Source organism: Ziziphus jujuba, chromosome 9 (genome assembly GCF_031755915.1).
Source record: "Ziziphus jujuba cultivar Dongzao chromosome 9, ASM3175591v1".
Taxonomy (NCBI): Eukaryota; Viridiplantae; Streptophyta; class Magnoliopsida; order Rosales; family Rhamnaceae; genus Ziziphus; species Ziziphus jujuba.
The window spans coordinates 24,505,506-24,524,526 of NC_083387.1; the positions used below are offsets into that span (position 1 = coordinate 24,505,506).

Genomic DNA, 19,021 nt, shown 5'->3' on the forward strand with positions numbered 1-19,021 from the left:
CATTTAAATTGCATAGATAACTTATTCAAGTAGGATGACTTGATATACACAATCAGGAGATAATCACAACAAATTGAGATATCCAACGCACGTTGTGTTGCATCAACGAATTAAGTAAGGAAAACAACGAATTAAGTAAGGAAAACAATCTTTCTCACTGAATACATCAACTTATAACATTTTTTCATGCAATTGTAAACTATGTTAAATATTCACAATGGTAAAATATTTTTTCTCTAAAGTGGTGGAGTATAATTTTCATGAAACAAATGCTGATTTCTTCTCATCTTTGAAAAATTCTATCAAAAAATTAAAAAATAGAAAAGGTTAGAATCTCTAATGTTAGTATCTTTTTGCAGTTTCCACTCCTCAAGCTGCTCTTCTCAATCAGTACTAGACAAATAATCCATCATTTTTCCTTTTTCTTTCCGTCCTGGTGTCTCCCTTTATCTAGCATCAGAATGCGGATACTCTACTTTCTCTCTTTGGTCCTCAATATCAGATTTTACGTAAGTTCGTGCGTCCACAGATGATCCATATATTTGCTTCTGCTTTGATGCAAATCTGAATCTCAGAAACAATGAGTTTGCGGTTACTCCAATCGAACTTAAGCCCATGAGGGCTCCAGCAATTGATGGAGTCAGTATGGTCCCAGTTATCGGCAGCAACATTCCAGCTGCAATTGGGATTCCAACCTGGAGAAAGGCCAAGTAGCATGTAAGACTTAAGATAAGGTTGAATGGAGACAAAAACGCAGAGCATTTTAATTAGATAAGGTTGAATGGAGACAAAATGCAGAGCATATACTTTCTGCAATAAATTTTAAGGGAAAGAGAAAAGCAAAGAAAAAGTTGGATCTTAAATTTAGCATCTTGAAACAGGTAAAGAGCTTTTGCCATAACTCACAGACCAAATAAAGTGCAAGCAGAGATCAGCTATGAAATTCATGTCAAATTGCGAGACGGAGAGGGTGACTGGCATAGAGGCTGCAAGAACACTTATGTTTGGAAATTCTAGCTAATCCTATTTTTACACCCTAAATGAGATTCATCATTTTTTGTAGTACTTTTATAAGTCTGGTTTAATATTTGAAACTTTCGCTTAAAAAAACTCACTGTCCTTGATACCTATTAAACTCTGAAGTTTTGCATTGCACCTGAAAATCACTATTTTCTTCTAGGGATACAACATGATACCACATAGTGTAAGGCATACCACCTAGAAACAGATTTAAGATTAAAAATGGCAAATGTAGCTCTTCATAGCTATGACATAATGAATCCAAACACTTTTCCTGAAATTCCAGATAAAAAATATCCTACACAATAATTAAAGAAAATAGAATCTGAGTCAGTACACTTCCTTGTGGTACGAGAGAAAAAAAGGAAGCTATGTTCTCATGCAAAAGGACTTACTATATTGTATGCAAAAGCCCACCATAGATTTTGCTTCACTGTCTTGATGGTTAGCCTGCTTAACTCCAACGCATCAAGCAACTGCATGGGGAATATCAGGATCAGTAACATGATACACATAAGCCACACCACACGCCCCCCCACCCCCACCAAAAAAAAAAAAAAAAAAAAACAGAAAAGAAAAAACCTTAGACTCAATTAGACATCTTTCTGCCTTGACTGGGGCTTATAAAGAAATATAGTTTCAAACACCTTTCAAGTCTGCCTATATTGAAGAAACAAATTTAGTCCTATCCCACAAGAATCTAGCCATCTATCTTCAAACACTATCATTTATCAAGCAGCAAAATTAATTGAAAAAAATTGTTGAAATATACATGCATGAATTTTAATCGCACTGGTAATTTTAAGAAAGAACCATTTGTAGAACTACCTGTGAGAGTCGGTTCCCCATTAACACAACAGAAGACACCTCACTAGCAGCTCCAACACCAGCACCCATGGCAATTCCAATGTGTGATGAAGCTAAGGCAGCAGCATCATTGATTCCATCACCAACCATAGCTACAATATTTTGATCCTCTTGAAGTTTGCATATGAACTTCTTCTTTTCCTCTGGTTTAACACCAGATAGAACCTGCAATCCACAGCATATTTTTTGAGCTTTGATAATGTAGAATAGTTTATGTACAGAACACATGTGAAACTCTGGATACGAAAAGATAGTTAATTGGCACGAGATTATAAACACCCACAATATGGGGAAATGTGGAAATCCATGTGGAGTTTTAAAAGGTAAAGCAATTGGTCCTAAGTATACAGGTTTCTTGGTTGTCCTCATCCCGATGCAAACATTACACCTGTCTTGAAGCATTAAATGGTTATGGAAAAGGTATCAGAAATTAAACCTAACTCAGAGTTGCTTGCTGCAGAGCAAATAGTTACAAAGATGGAGATAGATTAAATCTTCTTCTGCTCAAACAGCCATGAAGAAGCAATTGACAGAAAATTCCCCAATTTATAATTGAAATTTTTCTTACCTTCTCTTTTGGAATACCAACTTCAGATCCTACATACTCAGCTGCATTTCTTTTGTCCCCCGACAGCATGTATACATTTATTCCCTGCCTGGACAAAGATCTGACTACTTGGCCAGCATCTTCCCTGATTTGATCCTCAAAATAAATAAGACCAGCAAGAGTATTATCAACTCCAACATAGACGAAAGATTGATTCTGATGATCCTCCACTTCTTGAAAGGGATTTTCAACGACTCCATGTCTGCAAAAACGAACTAACCCACTCAGAATTCAAGATTACCAAGATGATCTGACAAAAATGGCATCTTACATTCCATGATCTGAAGGAAAATTTCATTCCTTTTCATTCAAGCAATATTATATCACTACCATGCCTAACTAAAGAAAAAGGCTTTCACCATCATGTGTGTGTATATATATATATATATATACCCCCAGAGGGTATCCCAACATGAAGACCAAAAGCTGACCAAAAGCTAACAATTGCAATAGAATAATATTTCTATTCATTTTGGGAAATAAATAACCAGAATCTTTAAGATAGGAATCTTCGTTTTCAACATCAAATCAGACTTCCAGGTCATTATGGATAACAAAACATATCTTCATTCAAATCATAAAAACTTCCAGGTCCCTAATAAATTAGACAAACAGCCATCACCACAGTACCATAAGTATCAAAGTTGACTGCATTTCTATCATTAAACTGGAACCAGAATTGGTGCTTTTCAAAAATTCAACCACTCTTAAGTTTGCAAGCAGATCTTATAGAGCTAAAATCTGAAAGAAAACTTCAGAAACAATCTTGAGGAACAACAAAATTGAAAAAGAAGCACAGGTAATCAGCTATCTTGCTCAATAACAGATTCCTAAAAGTTGAGAATATATACCCGAAAAAACAAAAACATGCATCTTAAAAATGACCAAATTCTGAATGCAATGAAATAACTATGCTATATCATAATCAAAGCCATGAGAGATGCAACAGATAAGAGATTAAACATAGCACCTTTGAACCCAGTCCAGGGTCCCAACAGAAACCTTTCTTTCATCAATGGATGCAACAGCACCAGACCCAGGTTCTTCCATGAATGTTCCATCTGCCACCTGTAAAAATAAGAAAAATCTGAGCATCATAGTTTTGTAGAACTAAAATGATTGGAAGTCTGTTTACTAAAAACTTGAATAGAAAAAAGGGTAAATTACACTAAAACCTTTGTGAGTTTTGTAGAAATACCTTTATGATTTTAGAAAATAATAAACCTGCATTTAGATTTCATTTTTGTTGCAATGTCACCCATTGTACACGATTCATGAAACTTTTAAATGTAAATTAATTGTATGAAACTCTAAAAAATGTCAACCGCTGCTTAATTGATTGTATTCATGTGGGGTAGGAAATTACAAGTTGACATTTCAAAAACATGTGCAAGAAGAGGTGATATTTCGACAAAAATGGAACCCAAAGGGAGGCTTTGTAGTTTCTAGAAATGAAACGACATATTTGCAGAATTCTCAAAATAGAGAGTGTTAATGTAATTTAGCATGGAGAGAATAATAAGAAAAGTTTTTGTTTGTTTGATTGATAAACCCAAGATAAATAAATAACCAAAAATAGTGTAAATGCAGGTTGGATGAAATATTTCTTCCTGTACAGCGTCATTTAGATGAAACAAGAAACAATACTGCAAACAACTAAAGACAGTTGATGCGGTCGATAAAAGCATGACATAAGGAAGGATCTTACTTCCTAGCACTCTGGCAAAATTTTTCACAAACCATAAAGATCAGCTGGACAGTTTTAGATTGTTATTACTCATGAAGATTTTAGTGATACAATAACATATAATGCTTGCCCCAATGAGCAAAGATGGGAAAAGAGAGGGATGCACTACCAAATTACCAAATAACTATGAATACAAACAAATGCTGTGCTCTAGCCAAATGAACCTGAAAACTTAACCAAATTAATGGTTTGGATGAGAAAATAGAATATCCTGCAACTTCATGGAAACTTATGATCAAATATTCTACAGATAACTTGATTCCATCATTACATATGATGAATCACATTAACTTATAAGTTATAAAGTTCCAAACCATGGCCAAGTTCTAACTTAAAGAATTATATACAACGACTTATTTCTGAAGATATCCTTCTCCCAGGTGTGGCATTTCAGTAACCACCCTTTAAACCAGCTTTTCTCTTACTTTAGGAATGAGAGACTGCTGAAATCCAGCCCCTATGGGTATAAAATATGGGACTGTTAGATGTGTATTGTGTTGCCATGGTGCACATTAGACAATTTCATAACTTAAGGTTTTGGAATTGATGGCATCTTAACATTCATAACCTACACCATGCAGTCATTGCTCTACCACTAAATCACAGAATAGGTGACAAGAAAACTTTTCAGCATAAGCTTCATACAAATTCATCTAGCTATCATATCCACAAAAAAACTAAGCATAATGTCCAATACAAAGCCACCATTACACAAATCCAGAGAACTTTCCCTCTTTTGCTGCCCAAAACCTAATTTACTTATCAATTAATCTGAACAAGATCGTATGATTACCCATGTCCTCCAGTGAAGACCACCATCTATTGATTGACTAAATACACATAATATGTTATATATAACAATTGAGGAATAAATTACCAAAGTTCTCACTATTTTTCTCTTTTTTTTTTTTCTTTTTTTTTTTTTTATAAGAAACAAAAAAAAGAAAGAAGAAAAATGTAGGAAAAATAAAAACCATACAGTACATGAGCAAGACAAACTAACAATCTCCTTTAAACAGAAGCCAGCAGAAATTAATCATGAAAGATGGGTAATGTTTGAATTCTTTAGAGGATGATGCCCAAACAGAAGCCAAGAACTTAATGTAATCCCAATGTAATTCATATCATGATACTTATCCTCAATAGCCCTACCATTTCTTTCCAACTAAATTACCCAAAACGTAGTAGCCAAAACTGAACATCTCCACAGAACTGTGGCTTTCTTATCACCTCCAAAACCCAACAAATCACCAACCAATAAAGAGTAACAGCGTTTAGAATAAACTAGACAAAACCTAACTTATCTCAAACATCTAAGCAAAAGAAAAGCAGCAAACATCTAAGCAAAAGAAAAGCAGCAATCTCAGAACCTAAGATGACAATCCTAAGTCTCACTATTCTTCGTATAACCTTGACGGCTATACAACCAAGGAAACTAATACCCAAATATTTCATTGCTCGACAACCTACCCGACCCTTGTAAACTATTTTAGAGATAGAAATTAAAAAGTAGAGGCCAATTGACATTCTGACAGAAAAGAAGTAAAAAAGACAAAGCATTCCACGGTAGAAAATAATTTAAAGCAAAAGCTATCCTGACGAAGATGATTAATCATCAAGAGAAGAAGGCACCTTCACATTCTGACAACTAATAGCCTGAGCAGCTTCCACAATAGCTTTCCCAATTGGATGAACTGTATTTGCTTCTACACCAGCAGCTAACTTTAAAATGTCAACTTCTGACCAATTAAGATTTGTCTTGTTTCCGCTGAAAGAATAAATAAATAAGAAAATGCGGTTCATTTCCATTCTTAATAGTTAAAACCCATTGCAATTGTCATACTTTAGATACTTCATGTATTATAAACATATATCATGCAACTCCCACAGTTCTTCAAAAAACTTCTGTAGCTTACCCCAAATATTTTGGGGTCACAACCTTTGTGACAACAGGTCTACCAATTGTCAACGTCCCTGTTTTGTCAAACACAATAGTGTTCACCATCGAAAACTTCTCCAAAATATTTCCACCACGCAAAAGCAGTCCTCTTGTTGCTCCCAGTGATGTTCCCACCTAAAAAATAATCAAAACATTGAATATAAATTTGATAAGAAAAGGTGGTTCAATAGTATAACTTATCTAATATGGAAACAAGGAACATAATGGAATCTCCACATATCATTTGATCAGCTAGGATGCAGAAATATTTGAAAATTTTCAGAAATGTCCTTTCCTAAAGAATTTTAAAATTTTTTAAAACAGATGATAGAACCAAAACAAATACTGTCGCTATTATGCATCATTAAGCTTTTTGAATGAAAGGACTATACCCCTATGTATTCTACTTGTATTGAAGCATGAGATCCTCTCAGAAGTAGTTGAAGATCTAAGTCGTAACTTAAACATACTATACACACAAAAATGATATAAAATTTAGTAATTACTGAAGTTGAACTAAACTTATTGATCTTTGCTACCATGACAAGAAAAAATTATTGTGTCAAATCAGATCCAATTACAAAGAAACACGGCTGAATGCCGCTATTTGATTGACAGGAATAAAGGATAACCTTTTCAGTTTTGAAATTTAGATACTCTATACAGGTTTTTCAGTCTTTCTCAACTGGTAAAGTTTGACATGTTGAAAGAAATTATATTCCCTTCTTAGAAGTGAGTAGTTTCTGCAAAGAACTTACCAGCATAGCCGTAGGTGTGGCTAAGCCAAGTGCACAGGGACAAGCAACAACCTGCATTCAGAAAATAAAGCTTAACTACTAGACTAAGAAACTTGCATACAAATACTAACCAAAATTTTTGGGTTGTATGGTTGGAAATAAATCAGAGAATTTTAGAAGATAGCATCAAGATGTGGTGTTAAGAAACTTGCATAGAAATACTAAACAAAATTTTTGGATTGTATGGTTGGAAATAAATCAGAGAATTTTAGAAGATAGCATCAAGATGTGGTGTTACTATGAGAATCTTCTAAGTTCTTAGCTTCGTTATGGGCATCAACTTCAAAAGAGTTTAAAGATATCTCACCTTTTATGCTTAGTAGAGAAATGCTTTGTAATCTCATCTTTTGTGGTTTCTTATTCTATTAAGAGTTTTCATCCTCTCTATATTCTGTAATAATAATTTTAATAATAGAAGTCAATGTCCTTATCCTAAAAATTAAATAAATGATGTGATAATTTGTCGACTGTTTCCCTAACTTGTGTTCGATTCCCATAAACGCTGCCTTAAAGGGTTTGGAGATCTGAAAAGGCTTAAAAAGTTGAGAAATGGTGCTATTATTGGCTCTCTCATGGATCAATCCTATTCTGTTCTAATAAAAGTATAGTTTTTGTTCAAAAAATGACTCTGACTACTTCTATTTCGCTAGTAAATTAATCCAAAAGGAAGCCCTATATCTAAACTAGATGTAAGTAGTACTAAAATAAAATCAATGAACCACAATTATGAATCATGTCTAACAATTTCAGAATTATCAAAACAATCTTTTATCTCAATATACTCGTACCAAACCCAAATATATAACAAAATGAATTCTCACATTAGCTTACAAATTTGATATCTCTTAGACTATCCAGTGTTATGGCATCATGTTAATAGTGAAGTCTTTTGAAATATGAAATTTGTATCATCTCAAAGATTTACCAAGGGAAACATCAGAATCAAGGACAGTTTGTTGCACTTGCTCTTAGCACTTGCTCTTAATGAATAAACAAGCATTTTTGTGCAAATACAACTTTCAACATTCTAACTTGTGACAAAATCTACTTGCATAATGTATAAAGCTATCTTCTATAAATAAACTTTCAAACTAGCCATATACATGTGATAAGCAATCAGCTTCCTTCATGGTAATAAAAGCCTTATGGTAAAAAGCTTAGATTTCATATAAATCTGATAACTTACCAGAACACTGCAAGAAAGCTGCAGTGCCAATGAAACTGAACTTCCTTGACACAAGGCAGCAGGTAGAATACGTGAACCAAATAAACTCCAGAACAAAAACGTAGCAGCAGAGAGTGCCATAACTCCATAAGTGAAGTGCCCAGAGACCTGATGAAATTAAACATCAAGATAAACGTAAAACATGCAAGTAATTATTTTTTGAATTTTCGTTTCATTAAAGTTGAGTTGGCAGAGGAAATAAATCAGATTCTGGATTTACTGAAGGGAAAATGAATTTTGCTGTAAAGTTTATCAGCTATCCACTTAGAGATACTTCATGGCTCAGTTCTTTAATATGATTGATGGGATAGAGTCAGAACAGGGAGTTTCAATAAAACAGTTGGCATTTACTTTTCAAGATTATACACATCAGATCGTAACCGTATTGAATTTTTGCTCGACGTTCGTGATAAACAGTATCTTGAACCAGCTGTTTTTTTTTTTTTTTTTTTTTTTTTTTTTTAAAGGTTGAGAACCAGCTGAGTTTGAAAGACATATTCCAAATAAAGTTAAAGCCTTCACCTGGCTATTTGTCATTGGTAAGGTTAATATTCAAGATGTGATACAAAATATGAGACCATATGTTGCTTATTCTCCAGCTTGGTGTGTCTAATGCAGAGAAAGTGATGGAAGTGTTGATCGTTACTTTTTGCACTACCAAGTTTCATTAAAGTTGTAGTATCAATTATTGGGAATTACTGGAGCTTCATGCGCAATCCTTAAAAGTCTTGGTTCCTCATTCATCAGAAGCTTTTACGGATTCAGATCTAGTAAAAAGCTAAGAAATTCCTTATTAACTTTGATTTCTTTTTATGTGCACTTATGGCTACTGTGCGGGCTATTTGGCTGGAGAGGATTTATAGTAGTGGCCAGTATAACATCTATCTCAACATGGAATGCAAAGTAGATAAAAATACAAAAAGAAACTGATGCAGCATTTATCAAACATTTAACATGCATATATTATACGCTGGAATTCCATAAATCTAGCCACATAACCCTCTTTAACATGCATATATTATACACTAGAATTCCATAAATCCAGCCACATAACCCTCTTTAGTTGATATGGCTACTATAGTAACGGTAAAGAAGAATAGTAGGACCTTGTCAGCCAGGCGCTGTACAGGAGCTTCCCTACTTTGTGCTTCCTCCACCAAACGAATGATGTCTCCCATTGCACTCTCTCCACCTGGTCTCCGCACTTCAACAGTAAGTGTCCCATTAAGATTTATGCTTCCAGCTTCAACTTGGCTCTAGCCCAGACACAAAACCCACCAATATTGTGAAAATATGAGAGCTTCTATCTAACATAGTGAAGGGGGGAAAAAAAAATGTACAAAATAGAAGGACAATCAACATTGCCATGCATGAAAGAGATTAATCAGAAGTCAATAGCAACTTAACAAAAGATAGTGATAGCATAATCAGAGCGTAATACCCCAGGTAGTTTAGTCGCTGGTAATGGCTCCCCAGTGAAACTTGACTCGTCGACGGTGCTTCTGCCAGCTCTGACAATTCCATCAACTGGAACACGGTCCTAAAACCATGGAAGACTATATCTTAAAGGCTCATCTAGTTTCTTTAGGAAAAAATAATTTATAATTTATAAATGCTCCATAATTCAGGATTCCAACCAGATATGAATCACAACCACCAAGTTGGAAACTACATATCCACAAAAAAATTAAGATATAGATTATGGAAGTAACATCTAACACAAGGATCAAAACTATCAAAAGTTTACTAAAATACTTCTTAGCATTAAGATTAATTGAACGAAAGTTCCACAATGTTAAGCAAGTTTTTCTTACTTACACCAGGTAGTACAACAATTTGGTCGCCAATTTGGAGACTGTTACATGGAACTTCAACTGTTGAGTCTACTTCTTTTCCATCATTATTCAACAGAAGACGAGCTTTTGATGGTAAAATACTGAGAAGTCCTGTCATATCACTGGTTGCTTTAATTTTCGCTCTCTGCTCAAGATTCCTCCCTAACAAGACGAATGCTATCAACATAATTGGTTCCTCAAAAAAGGTCTTCCAACCCTGCGTACAGAAAATTCATAAGGCATCACTAATGTGTTTCCATTAAGATGACTAGTAGCATATTTTGAGTCATAGACTCACAATACACCCCATGCTTTGAAGTGGAGATTTCAAATTTCTTTTCAACCAAGGACAATAGATACTTTGGAATGCTTACAATTACTCTCATGAATAACAAATTGTTCTATCAGGAAAGAAAAAAAAAAAAAATGTTTATTTAATTTACATTTGACAAATAATGCGTGCTCTAAAAAAAAAGTTGTTGAAAAGACAAAGAACAAGGAAATAACATGCCACCATTGATCATAGAGTTCTCAAAAGTCCAGAATTGTGAAGCTTAAAAAATTGCATATAGGAAAAAAGTTCAGTATTTATCAGCCACTCCACTTGCACAAGCACTTTTTAGGCAAAAAACTAGCCACGACAAGCAATCAAGAATCAGTGGTATATTCCAGCAATAAGCATATTATGCTGCAATTTATCTTGGTATTCTTACCAATAAACCCAAGTAATGGGCTTGAGAAAAGAAGCATGCCATTGCAAATTAAATAAACTATCAAAGTTCAAGACTACTAAGCAAACATAGAAATGATGAAGTTAGCAAAGCTGTTAATTATAAATTATAACATAACTTATCCAACAATATGAGGGAGAACTTTAGAAAACTAAAGACAACTCAGATCAGGATCATCAATTACCAGTTTAGGGATAAAGGCAGCCAATGAACTAACAGTAAACGATGACAAAGCCCCAAGACCAACCAAAGTATTCATATTTGGAGTCCCTCTGAAAAGGCTCTTCATACCATCATGGATAAGATGCCTTCCAGGACCAAGCAATGTAAACAAAGACAAGGATATATGAAATCCTGTGGAATGAAATGCATGGAGCCATGCAGCCTTGGCTCCAAAAAAATGAGAAAGGTGACCTAACAGGCAGACAGCACATAAAGCCCAAGAGAAAGCAAGCTCACGACCTATAAAATTGAAAAATCAGTCACAAGCTTTGCAGTTGATGAGCCATTGAAGATTTGAAGCAGTATATAGGAAACAGCTATAGTGCTCTCCGGCCTCGGGAAATATAACAAGTAAACAAAATATCATCGCTGCTCGAAACCGATAAAAGATGTCTACCACTTTCTTTAAGGCGATTGTGCTTTTCTTCCATTTTCCTTTGGAAAAGTTTACGAAAATTTTCTCCCCCTGAATCTGCATATATAGAGAGTGGCCAATTAGTCCAGCCACTATACATATTAATCCATAACAACACAAACTGTTCACCAATCAAATCCTGGGTAATGCACAACAAAGATGGTACATACGTTTTAAGCTGCATTTAGTTCTAGGTTTTAATATAGCATAAGAATTTTGACATGCCAAAGTGTGTAATATTAGGAATTAGAAATATAGAAATCCATGCTTCCAACTAAACAAAGAAAATTTTACAAAAACATCAAGAGAATAGCCCTCAAACATCTTACCAGAAATAAATTTACATAATAGATTAAGTTATGCAAGGCAAATATAAGACAAATTTAAGCCTTGTTTGGCATGGCTTCTAAAATGCTACCTCTAGCTTTTAAAGGCCAAAAGCAGCTTCTCTCAAGTGTTTGGACAATTTACTGGAAGAGCTTTAGCCCTGCAAAATTCTAAGCGAAGGTATTCAAGTGTAACTTCTTAGGTTGCTTTTCTCAAAAAAGAACATGGCCTTATAAAATCAAAATGTTCAAGACTAGCAAAAAATCATATCATTAACAACTTCATAAAAATGTCCATGGAAATCCCCAATTACAAGTGATGGAGTCAATGATCAAGAAACAAACTCCATACATAAAATCATTCTGATAAACAGGAGTTTGAGTTTACTTCATCAAAAATCTGAAATTGGAACCAAGAAAATTAAACTTAGCAGGACACATGCTTCAAGCATACCACATAACCTTTTAAATTATGTTTTAGAAGTTTAGAAAGAAATTAATTTCACAACTTAATCAAAACTAAATTCTAAGAGACAATCAACCACCTGTTAGTCTATCACTAACAGATCACCAAACAGAAAAGGAGAATAGCATATGAGGAGACCAAAGTACAAGCATGACAACTGTGAAAACACACAATAATCCCACAGATAGAATGATCCTGATTAATACTGACTCAGGAGTAGATGAGATGACCAAGAAAAACATTACTGCAAATAATATTTTTCCACTAAAAGACATAAGTATTGACAGCAAGAATATCATATGCCATGACCAAAGATGCCAGTAAACATATGCTCATTGTTTAATAACTTTTGACAACAGTCATTAACCCAGACTGAGCTAATGCTAAACAGGTCTTTGCATGTTGAAAACTTATCCTAGAGATTCATGAAAGAGTAGAGCTGGACTAGAAATATTCTCAAACCATGCAATTAACTACTGTAATCTTAATTATCATCACAAGCATGGTCCTACATCCTATGGAACTTGATGAATCCATACTTACCAAAGTATTCTGCCACTACAGAGTATGTTTTATATCACATAACTCTGAAAAACCAAAAAATATAAACCCTCCAAACTAAATTAATAAAGCAATGGTAACTAAGAGGTTGTGAAGCATAGTGATTGAGACCATATGGAAGTTACGTTCATTATTTTAGGGTTTATTTATATTATACGGTTTCTTATTTTAGGTTTGTTTTGTGATTTTCCTATTATTTAAAGTTTATTTAGAAGTATTTGTAAGGTATTTTGTTCCTATTAGGTTGTTTATTTATTGTATCAGTTTCATAAATAGGATGATATATAATTAGAATTCAAACTTGGATATTGAATGAAATGAAAATTGTAGGACTTAAAACCCTATACCCTACTCTCTATTTCTCCCTCTCCCCCCTCCATGCTTATTTTCCTCTTGATCCTCCCCCAACTCCTAATCTCATCATTTCATCCCTACCCCCTTAATTTCTCTCTCTTCCTTTGCTCCTTACTGGATCTTCATCACAGTTGTTCACAAGTCCAATCCAAATGGAAGTAACAAATAACATGCTCCCTTCTATGAATATGGATTCCATCAGAAGTATTGCTTTAGAAAGATAAAGAATCAATCAAAACAAAACTCCAAACAATATCATAAGACAGCAGAAAATAGGTAACAAGTTTGTCATACTGTAACAGCTAGGCTTATATTATTTCATTATATATTCGTAAAGTATAGAGTTTTTGCTATAACATATAGAACATAAGCCATGGAAAGAATAAAGACATCCTTAACAGTTGAGGATAAATTTTACCAAAGCCAATGAGGCTCATCAAATTACAGAATCATTTTGATGTCAACTATCCTATATATGAAATACAATCCACTTTCACAGTAGTGCAACTTCGCTACTTCATCATAACTAAATAATTCTTAAGCTAAAAACGTGGAACAGCAAATTCTCCCAAGAAATGGTTGCCCCATAACAGGAATGCCTCTCCAACCATGCAATAGGAAGCAGCCGAGACTTACCTATTGAAAGAAGTAATTGTGAAATCAATAGTCAATTTTAAGCCTATCTTTTCACATCTAATATAAGGTGGCTGATATATAAAATATTCTTTTACATAAAAGGTCACTATGAAGTGAAATCCAATAATTTAGGGACATACCATAAGAAATTATGGTGGCTCCTGACAAGATTTCCTTTCGCATTTCCTATGGTGATACATCTCCTTCACTAGCACCCTCACCTGCCACTTAACTCACCACGCTTCACATAAATTATTTGAAAACACAAATGGTAGTGTATACTCATGTTTAGAGGAAAGAGGTAGTAAACAGACTAGAAGGTAATGATATGCCATTTAGTCTTTTCAACAGTGCTTGGATCTTATATTCAAATGATTAAACAAACAGCCATCATCCATCATCCCTTGTAAAGAAGCACAACTCCTCATCATCAATTTCTTCAGTCTTTTACTAGGATTCACATTGTAGCCGAAATGGTTTTAAGTTCTAGAAATCAACAATCCTAACATTTTTAGAATGACCATAGTATCAACCCAAAGTTTAAGTTCAATTCTGAAAGTGGTTAACCCCAGTAACACAAAATTTCAACATACTTATTTGCAACAAAAGTTTGACAGGAACAGAAGACCATTAAGGATAATAAAAAAAAAATTAAAAAATTAAAAATTAAAAAAAAACAGCACTTAGCGACGTTGATATAAAGGACAAAAAACTTTTAAAAACAAAACAAAATGAATTAAAATAAACAAAAAAACTAAGACAAACATAATAATAATAGTAATAATAATAATAATAAGGTGCTCACATGCACTTACACTTAATGGTACTCATGCACTATGAAAGAACCTATAAAGGATATGCTTGGTCCAACATCTATAATTCTCAAGATATCAGGTAAATAGGATCTGCAAGCATTACTGTTTATCATTCCGGTAAGCATGAAGAGCCATGGTATTGATTCAAGAATGCAATAATGAACTGCTTATTAGCAAAACAACCAAAGAATGTTTCTCTACAAAATTAGTATACAAGAGGTTGAATTTTATTCGACATCATCTGATTTGGTCATTGTGAGATTTTCAGGAATTCATGGTGTATCAAATTAAGAATATCAGTACTTTCAATGGTCAAACAGTTATTCTATAAAGCAACTTGAATAGGCATTGTAACTCTAATTCTGAAGTTATCCACATCTAAAAGGACTTCTATTTCTAGATCATTCTTCTGAAAGCCTGACAGATACGTCTTTAGAGGTGGTTAAACTTTCATTCAGTTTTTACTAAATAAAAAAGTTAAAGTAGAGGAGACAGCTCTAAAAAACATCAGCCATGAAAAAGACTAATCATTTGAACAGATATCCACTAAATGGTAACTATGCAAATCATAAGGAAATACTTTTACAACAACAAATAGCAAAGGCAATGGAAGAAGGATGGCATCTCATAATGCTTACCTCGAAGGCTAGACTTGAATCCACAACTTGTCAAATGTTTTGCAAGTGTTTCTCCTAATTGTTGATGCCAGTTTGGTACAACCTTGGCTTCAGACAAAGGCCACACGATTGCAGTTTCTGTTGTGAGATTTACTGTAGCTGATGACACTTGTGGCTGTCCATTAATATGATAAAGCAATTAGACTATTGTTGGGTATCTTTTTATTATTAATAATCCTCTTATTTTATAAGCAAAAGATTTACAAATATTAACAATACTGGAACTCTAAACCTAACACCCTCATGTAGGACATCCTGAAATATAAAATTTAGGAGCTTCTAAAGAACAATATCAAGTTAGGAGTTTGGGCAAACGGTTTACACTGTAACTTTCAAGTGTAAAAGAATGGACTAGGTTTAGGATGTAATATTTTGGAAAATGATCTCCAAATGTCAGCAATACTGGAACTCTAAGCCTGGCACCCTGATGTAGGACATCCTGAATTATAAAATTTAGGATCGTCTAAAGAACGATATCAAGTTAGGAGTCTGGACCAAGGATTTAGACTATAACTTTCAAGTGCAAACAGACAGACTAGGTTTAGGACGTAATACCTTGGAAAATGACTTTCGTAACAGCTAAAAATGATAAGTTAAAACAGGGCTTAAATATACTAAATATCCTAACTAGACAAGTATTAACCACAAAACTAATCACTCCAAATCTGTATTACCAAAATAAACTGGGATATAGACATTTTCTTATTTAACGTAATCCCTATCATTTTAATTGATCATCTACAAGGGAATCCACAAGTAACAAGCTAGTTAAGGCCTCAACAGTTTTTATTTTATGTACATTAGCTAGTCTAGGTATCCAGTAACTAAGGTAACTTATGGAGGGTTTGGTATAGCAACAGGTTCATGGATTGTTTACTGGCTAAGATCATGGTTGTAAAGAAGCACATGTATCATTTTTATAAAGAGTACCTTATAATATGTTTTATATATTACATCTTCTTTTTGGCATATCTACATGAGGTAGACTTCTATTCTCAAAAATCAACTGATTACATCCCCCAGACCAAATTCAATTCCATATAATTTAGTCTATCTCCAAACTCTCTTCATAAATTTTGAAATTTCTTGTTACTTATAGCAATGCCCAAGTACCCCCCCAAAAAAAAAAATATATATCCATTTACAGAAAATAAAATATATAAAACAAATGAATATATATATATATATATATATGCACACATAAAAGCAAAAACTTACTTGGCTTTCTAGAATTCTCTTCACACTGGCTGCACATCCACCGCATGTCATTCCCTACCAAAGACAGAACCAAATGAATGATGCAATTTCATGCAAATTACAATTATCTTATACAGAAAATAGTGAGATATAGGAATAACACATACTCCAACATCAAGAATTATGACCTCCGAGGAACGAGCCGAAGCCTCATCCCCAGCACCACCCACCAAATTCGACTCACCACTACCACTATCGGATCCACTCTTACCGCCCCCACCACCACCATCTCCGCCGCCACTCTCCCCACCAAACCCTCCATTTCCACCACCAGAAGCAAAAGAAGCAGCAGAAGAGCTGGAAACGCACTGGAGACGACGCCGTAACGAAGCCTCAACAGCACACAAGGTTTTGAGAGACGATGACGACAGTGACGGCGAAGAAGAAGAGAACGAAGCCAAGCGAGCGGCGCCGCCATTAAGACCACCGTAGAAGCCGCAAATGTAGCTGAGGCGGCGGGAAAGGAGCTTCGCCGGAAGGCATTGAATGGCGGTGGAGGTTGAGAGGCGGCGGTTTAGGGCTTTGGAGACGGCGAAGAGAGTGGTAGAAGTGGATAATGCGGAGTCCATTTGGAGAAGAGAGGAGAGAGGAAGAAGAGCTTCTGGTTTTGCGTGTTTATCTATCTATCTATCCATCTATCTTTGTTTTTTGTATGGAACTTTGACTCTGCTATTAATTTTCTCAGCAGCCTCCCAATCTGTCAAAAATCCATAAAAACGCTGGAAAGCGGGAATTTGTCGTATTTTGACTCCGTGTGGTGCTCCTGATTTTTACTATATATCATTTTTTTATTTTTTCTACATAAAGGAATTTTAGGAGTCTTTTAACACATTGTATGAAGAAAATGTCATGTACAAATTGTAATCACAATCTACTAGCAAAATCACAATTTTATCTATTAAAAATTGTTCAATGTAATCCTCATTCCAACATTTAAATAAATAAATAAAAATTGCCCTTAACCAAATACCACCATTATTTAATTCCATGTTCAAAGTTCAAATAAACATTACATCTAAAATATTAAAACTAAAATTTAAAGTAAACTAAAATAAACATTACATCTAAAATATTAAAACTAAAATTTAAAGTAAATTAACTTCTTAGGGGAAGCATGTAATTACATATCCATCAGCCTTGTTCTTTCTCTTAACGTGCTGTATGTTACAACTTGTCGTAAAATCCCCTTCGGATGAAAATTTTGAAACGCAGGGTAACGTTTGGGAAAGTTTGGCCCACACAAAAAAAAAAAAGAAAAAAAAAGAAAAGGCTACATTTAGTTTTTAAAAAAGTGCGTTATTTTCCATTTTTCTAAATTGTGGATTGAGCTATATATTTATATATATACAAATGGAATGAAACATATCCTTTTAATTTGTTGTCTACTACTACTCTTAATTGGTACACAATTTACCGTGGGTATAATAATGCATATGAAAATAATAACTTTAAGCTTAGGACCTTTTTTTTATTGGCTAATTTATCAACCAAAAGTCACTTAGTATATATACATGTAAAAATAATAATAATAATAATAATAATAATCTATGATCCCAACCAAGAGACGTCAATTATTTTAGAAAAACAATTCTTGCTCAGCTTTACTAAAACCCACTAATTTGCTTGAAACAATCTCTGTTTAATTATGGAGGCACAACCTATTTATACATGTTGAAATGCCAAAAAATAAAAGTGCCCTGTGAGATACCAAAGTGGTAAAATTCCCCTGTATAAAAGATCGCTCTACCCTATTATATAAATAGAAATTTGTTCCTCTGTTTTTTTGGGTAATAATCATATAAAAACAATGCTTACAACCTTTTGTTGCAAAAGACATTAAACTATGCGTATGCATTAATAAACAAAAGATGAAAGAAACTCTAGTTACTATAAATTAGGAGCTTGGCACTAATAAAGCATAGAACATTTTCAAGGGTGTATATTTAAGGATCATATTCGTTTTTGGAAATTCATAATTATGATGATGGGTTTCATAGTAGTTATTCCAGTTGGAGTGAAAGCAATATAAACTCCTTCTCCTTCTTCACTTCGTACTGGTCTTCTTCTTCAACCTACATTATCTGATGGAGTGTCTTTTTCTAATTGCAAAAAGATTGCCAAATTTACTTTCTGACTTTTTAAGAACTGCAGAGTTATAAAATGTGAGGATTGCTTTTGTTTATTGTGGGAAACAATGTGCTAACAGGTACTTGTTTGCTTGGTTATTCAATGGGCACAAAAAAGAGTGAATTTGTTATAGATGCTTCCATCTTTATTTTATTTTATTTTATTTTTTCCCTTTGATAAACGTACGGAAAACCATATATATTATATATATTAGGTGCATATGAAGTTAAAGTTGCATTGTAGTTTTTTTTTTAAAACTTGATTTGTTTTTTATAATATCTCATTTTCTTAGTCTATCGCATATTTGAAAATGTAGTACTCAATATGATCTCTCCTTCCTTTCTAGCTTATGCAACTTGCACTTTACATTACTTAAATAACAACGTTTGTTTTGTTA

General features: G+C 33.9%; 1 protein-coding gene across 2 annotated transcripts; it reads right to left on the minus strand.

Moving 5' to 3' along the window:
* Positions 1-131: 131 nt before the first annotated feature.
* LOC107421513 (copper-transporting ATPase PAA1, chloroplastic) lies at positions 132-17,198 on the minus strand. Of its 2 annotated transcripts, XM_048481143.2 has the most exons (17): positions 16,605-17,198; positions 16,459-16,512; positions 15,202-15,355; positions 11,388-11,462; positions 10,953-11,230; positions 10,021-10,254; positions 9,644-9,742; positions 9,309-9,458; positions 8,164-8,310; positions 6,939-6,989; positions 6,158-6,315; positions 5,874-6,009; positions 3,465-3,562; positions 2,456-2,696; positions 1,849-2,052; positions 1,416-1,496; positions 132-695 (listed from the first exon to the last, which is right to left on the minus strand). In XM_048481143.2, exons 1-17 carry the CDS (start codon positions 17,064-17,066, stop codon positions 447-449), a joined length of 2,871 nt encoding a protein of 956 aa, XP_048337100.2. In that variant the 5' UTR covers positions 17,067-17,198; the 3' UTR covers positions 132-446. The 2 variants fall into 2 exon arrangements, with proteins under 2 accessions (XP_048337100.2, XP_048337101.2); XM_048481144.2 differs by lacking the exons at positions 132-695; positions 1,416-1,496; positions 1,849-2,052 and adding an exon at positions 2,078-2,275 and having other exon boundaries at positions 16,605-17,197.
* Positions 17,199-19,021: the final 1,823 nt, after the last annotated feature.

Bases quoted from the DNA above. Each gene is read 5' to 3' on its own strand.
- LOC107421513 (XM_048481143.2), bottom strand. From the start codon at position 17,066: ATGGACTCCGCATTATCCACTTCTACCACTCTCTTCGCCGTCTCCAAA. The intron at 9,459-9,643 runs GTATTACGCTCT...TGTCTGGGCTAG, and splicing joins CAGCGACTAAACTACCTGGG to AGCCAAGTTGAAGCTGGAAG. The intron at 2,697-3,464 runs GTGCTATGTTTA...TCGTTTTTGCAG, and splicing joins ACCCTGGACTGGGTTCAAAG to ACATGGAGTCGTTGAAAATC.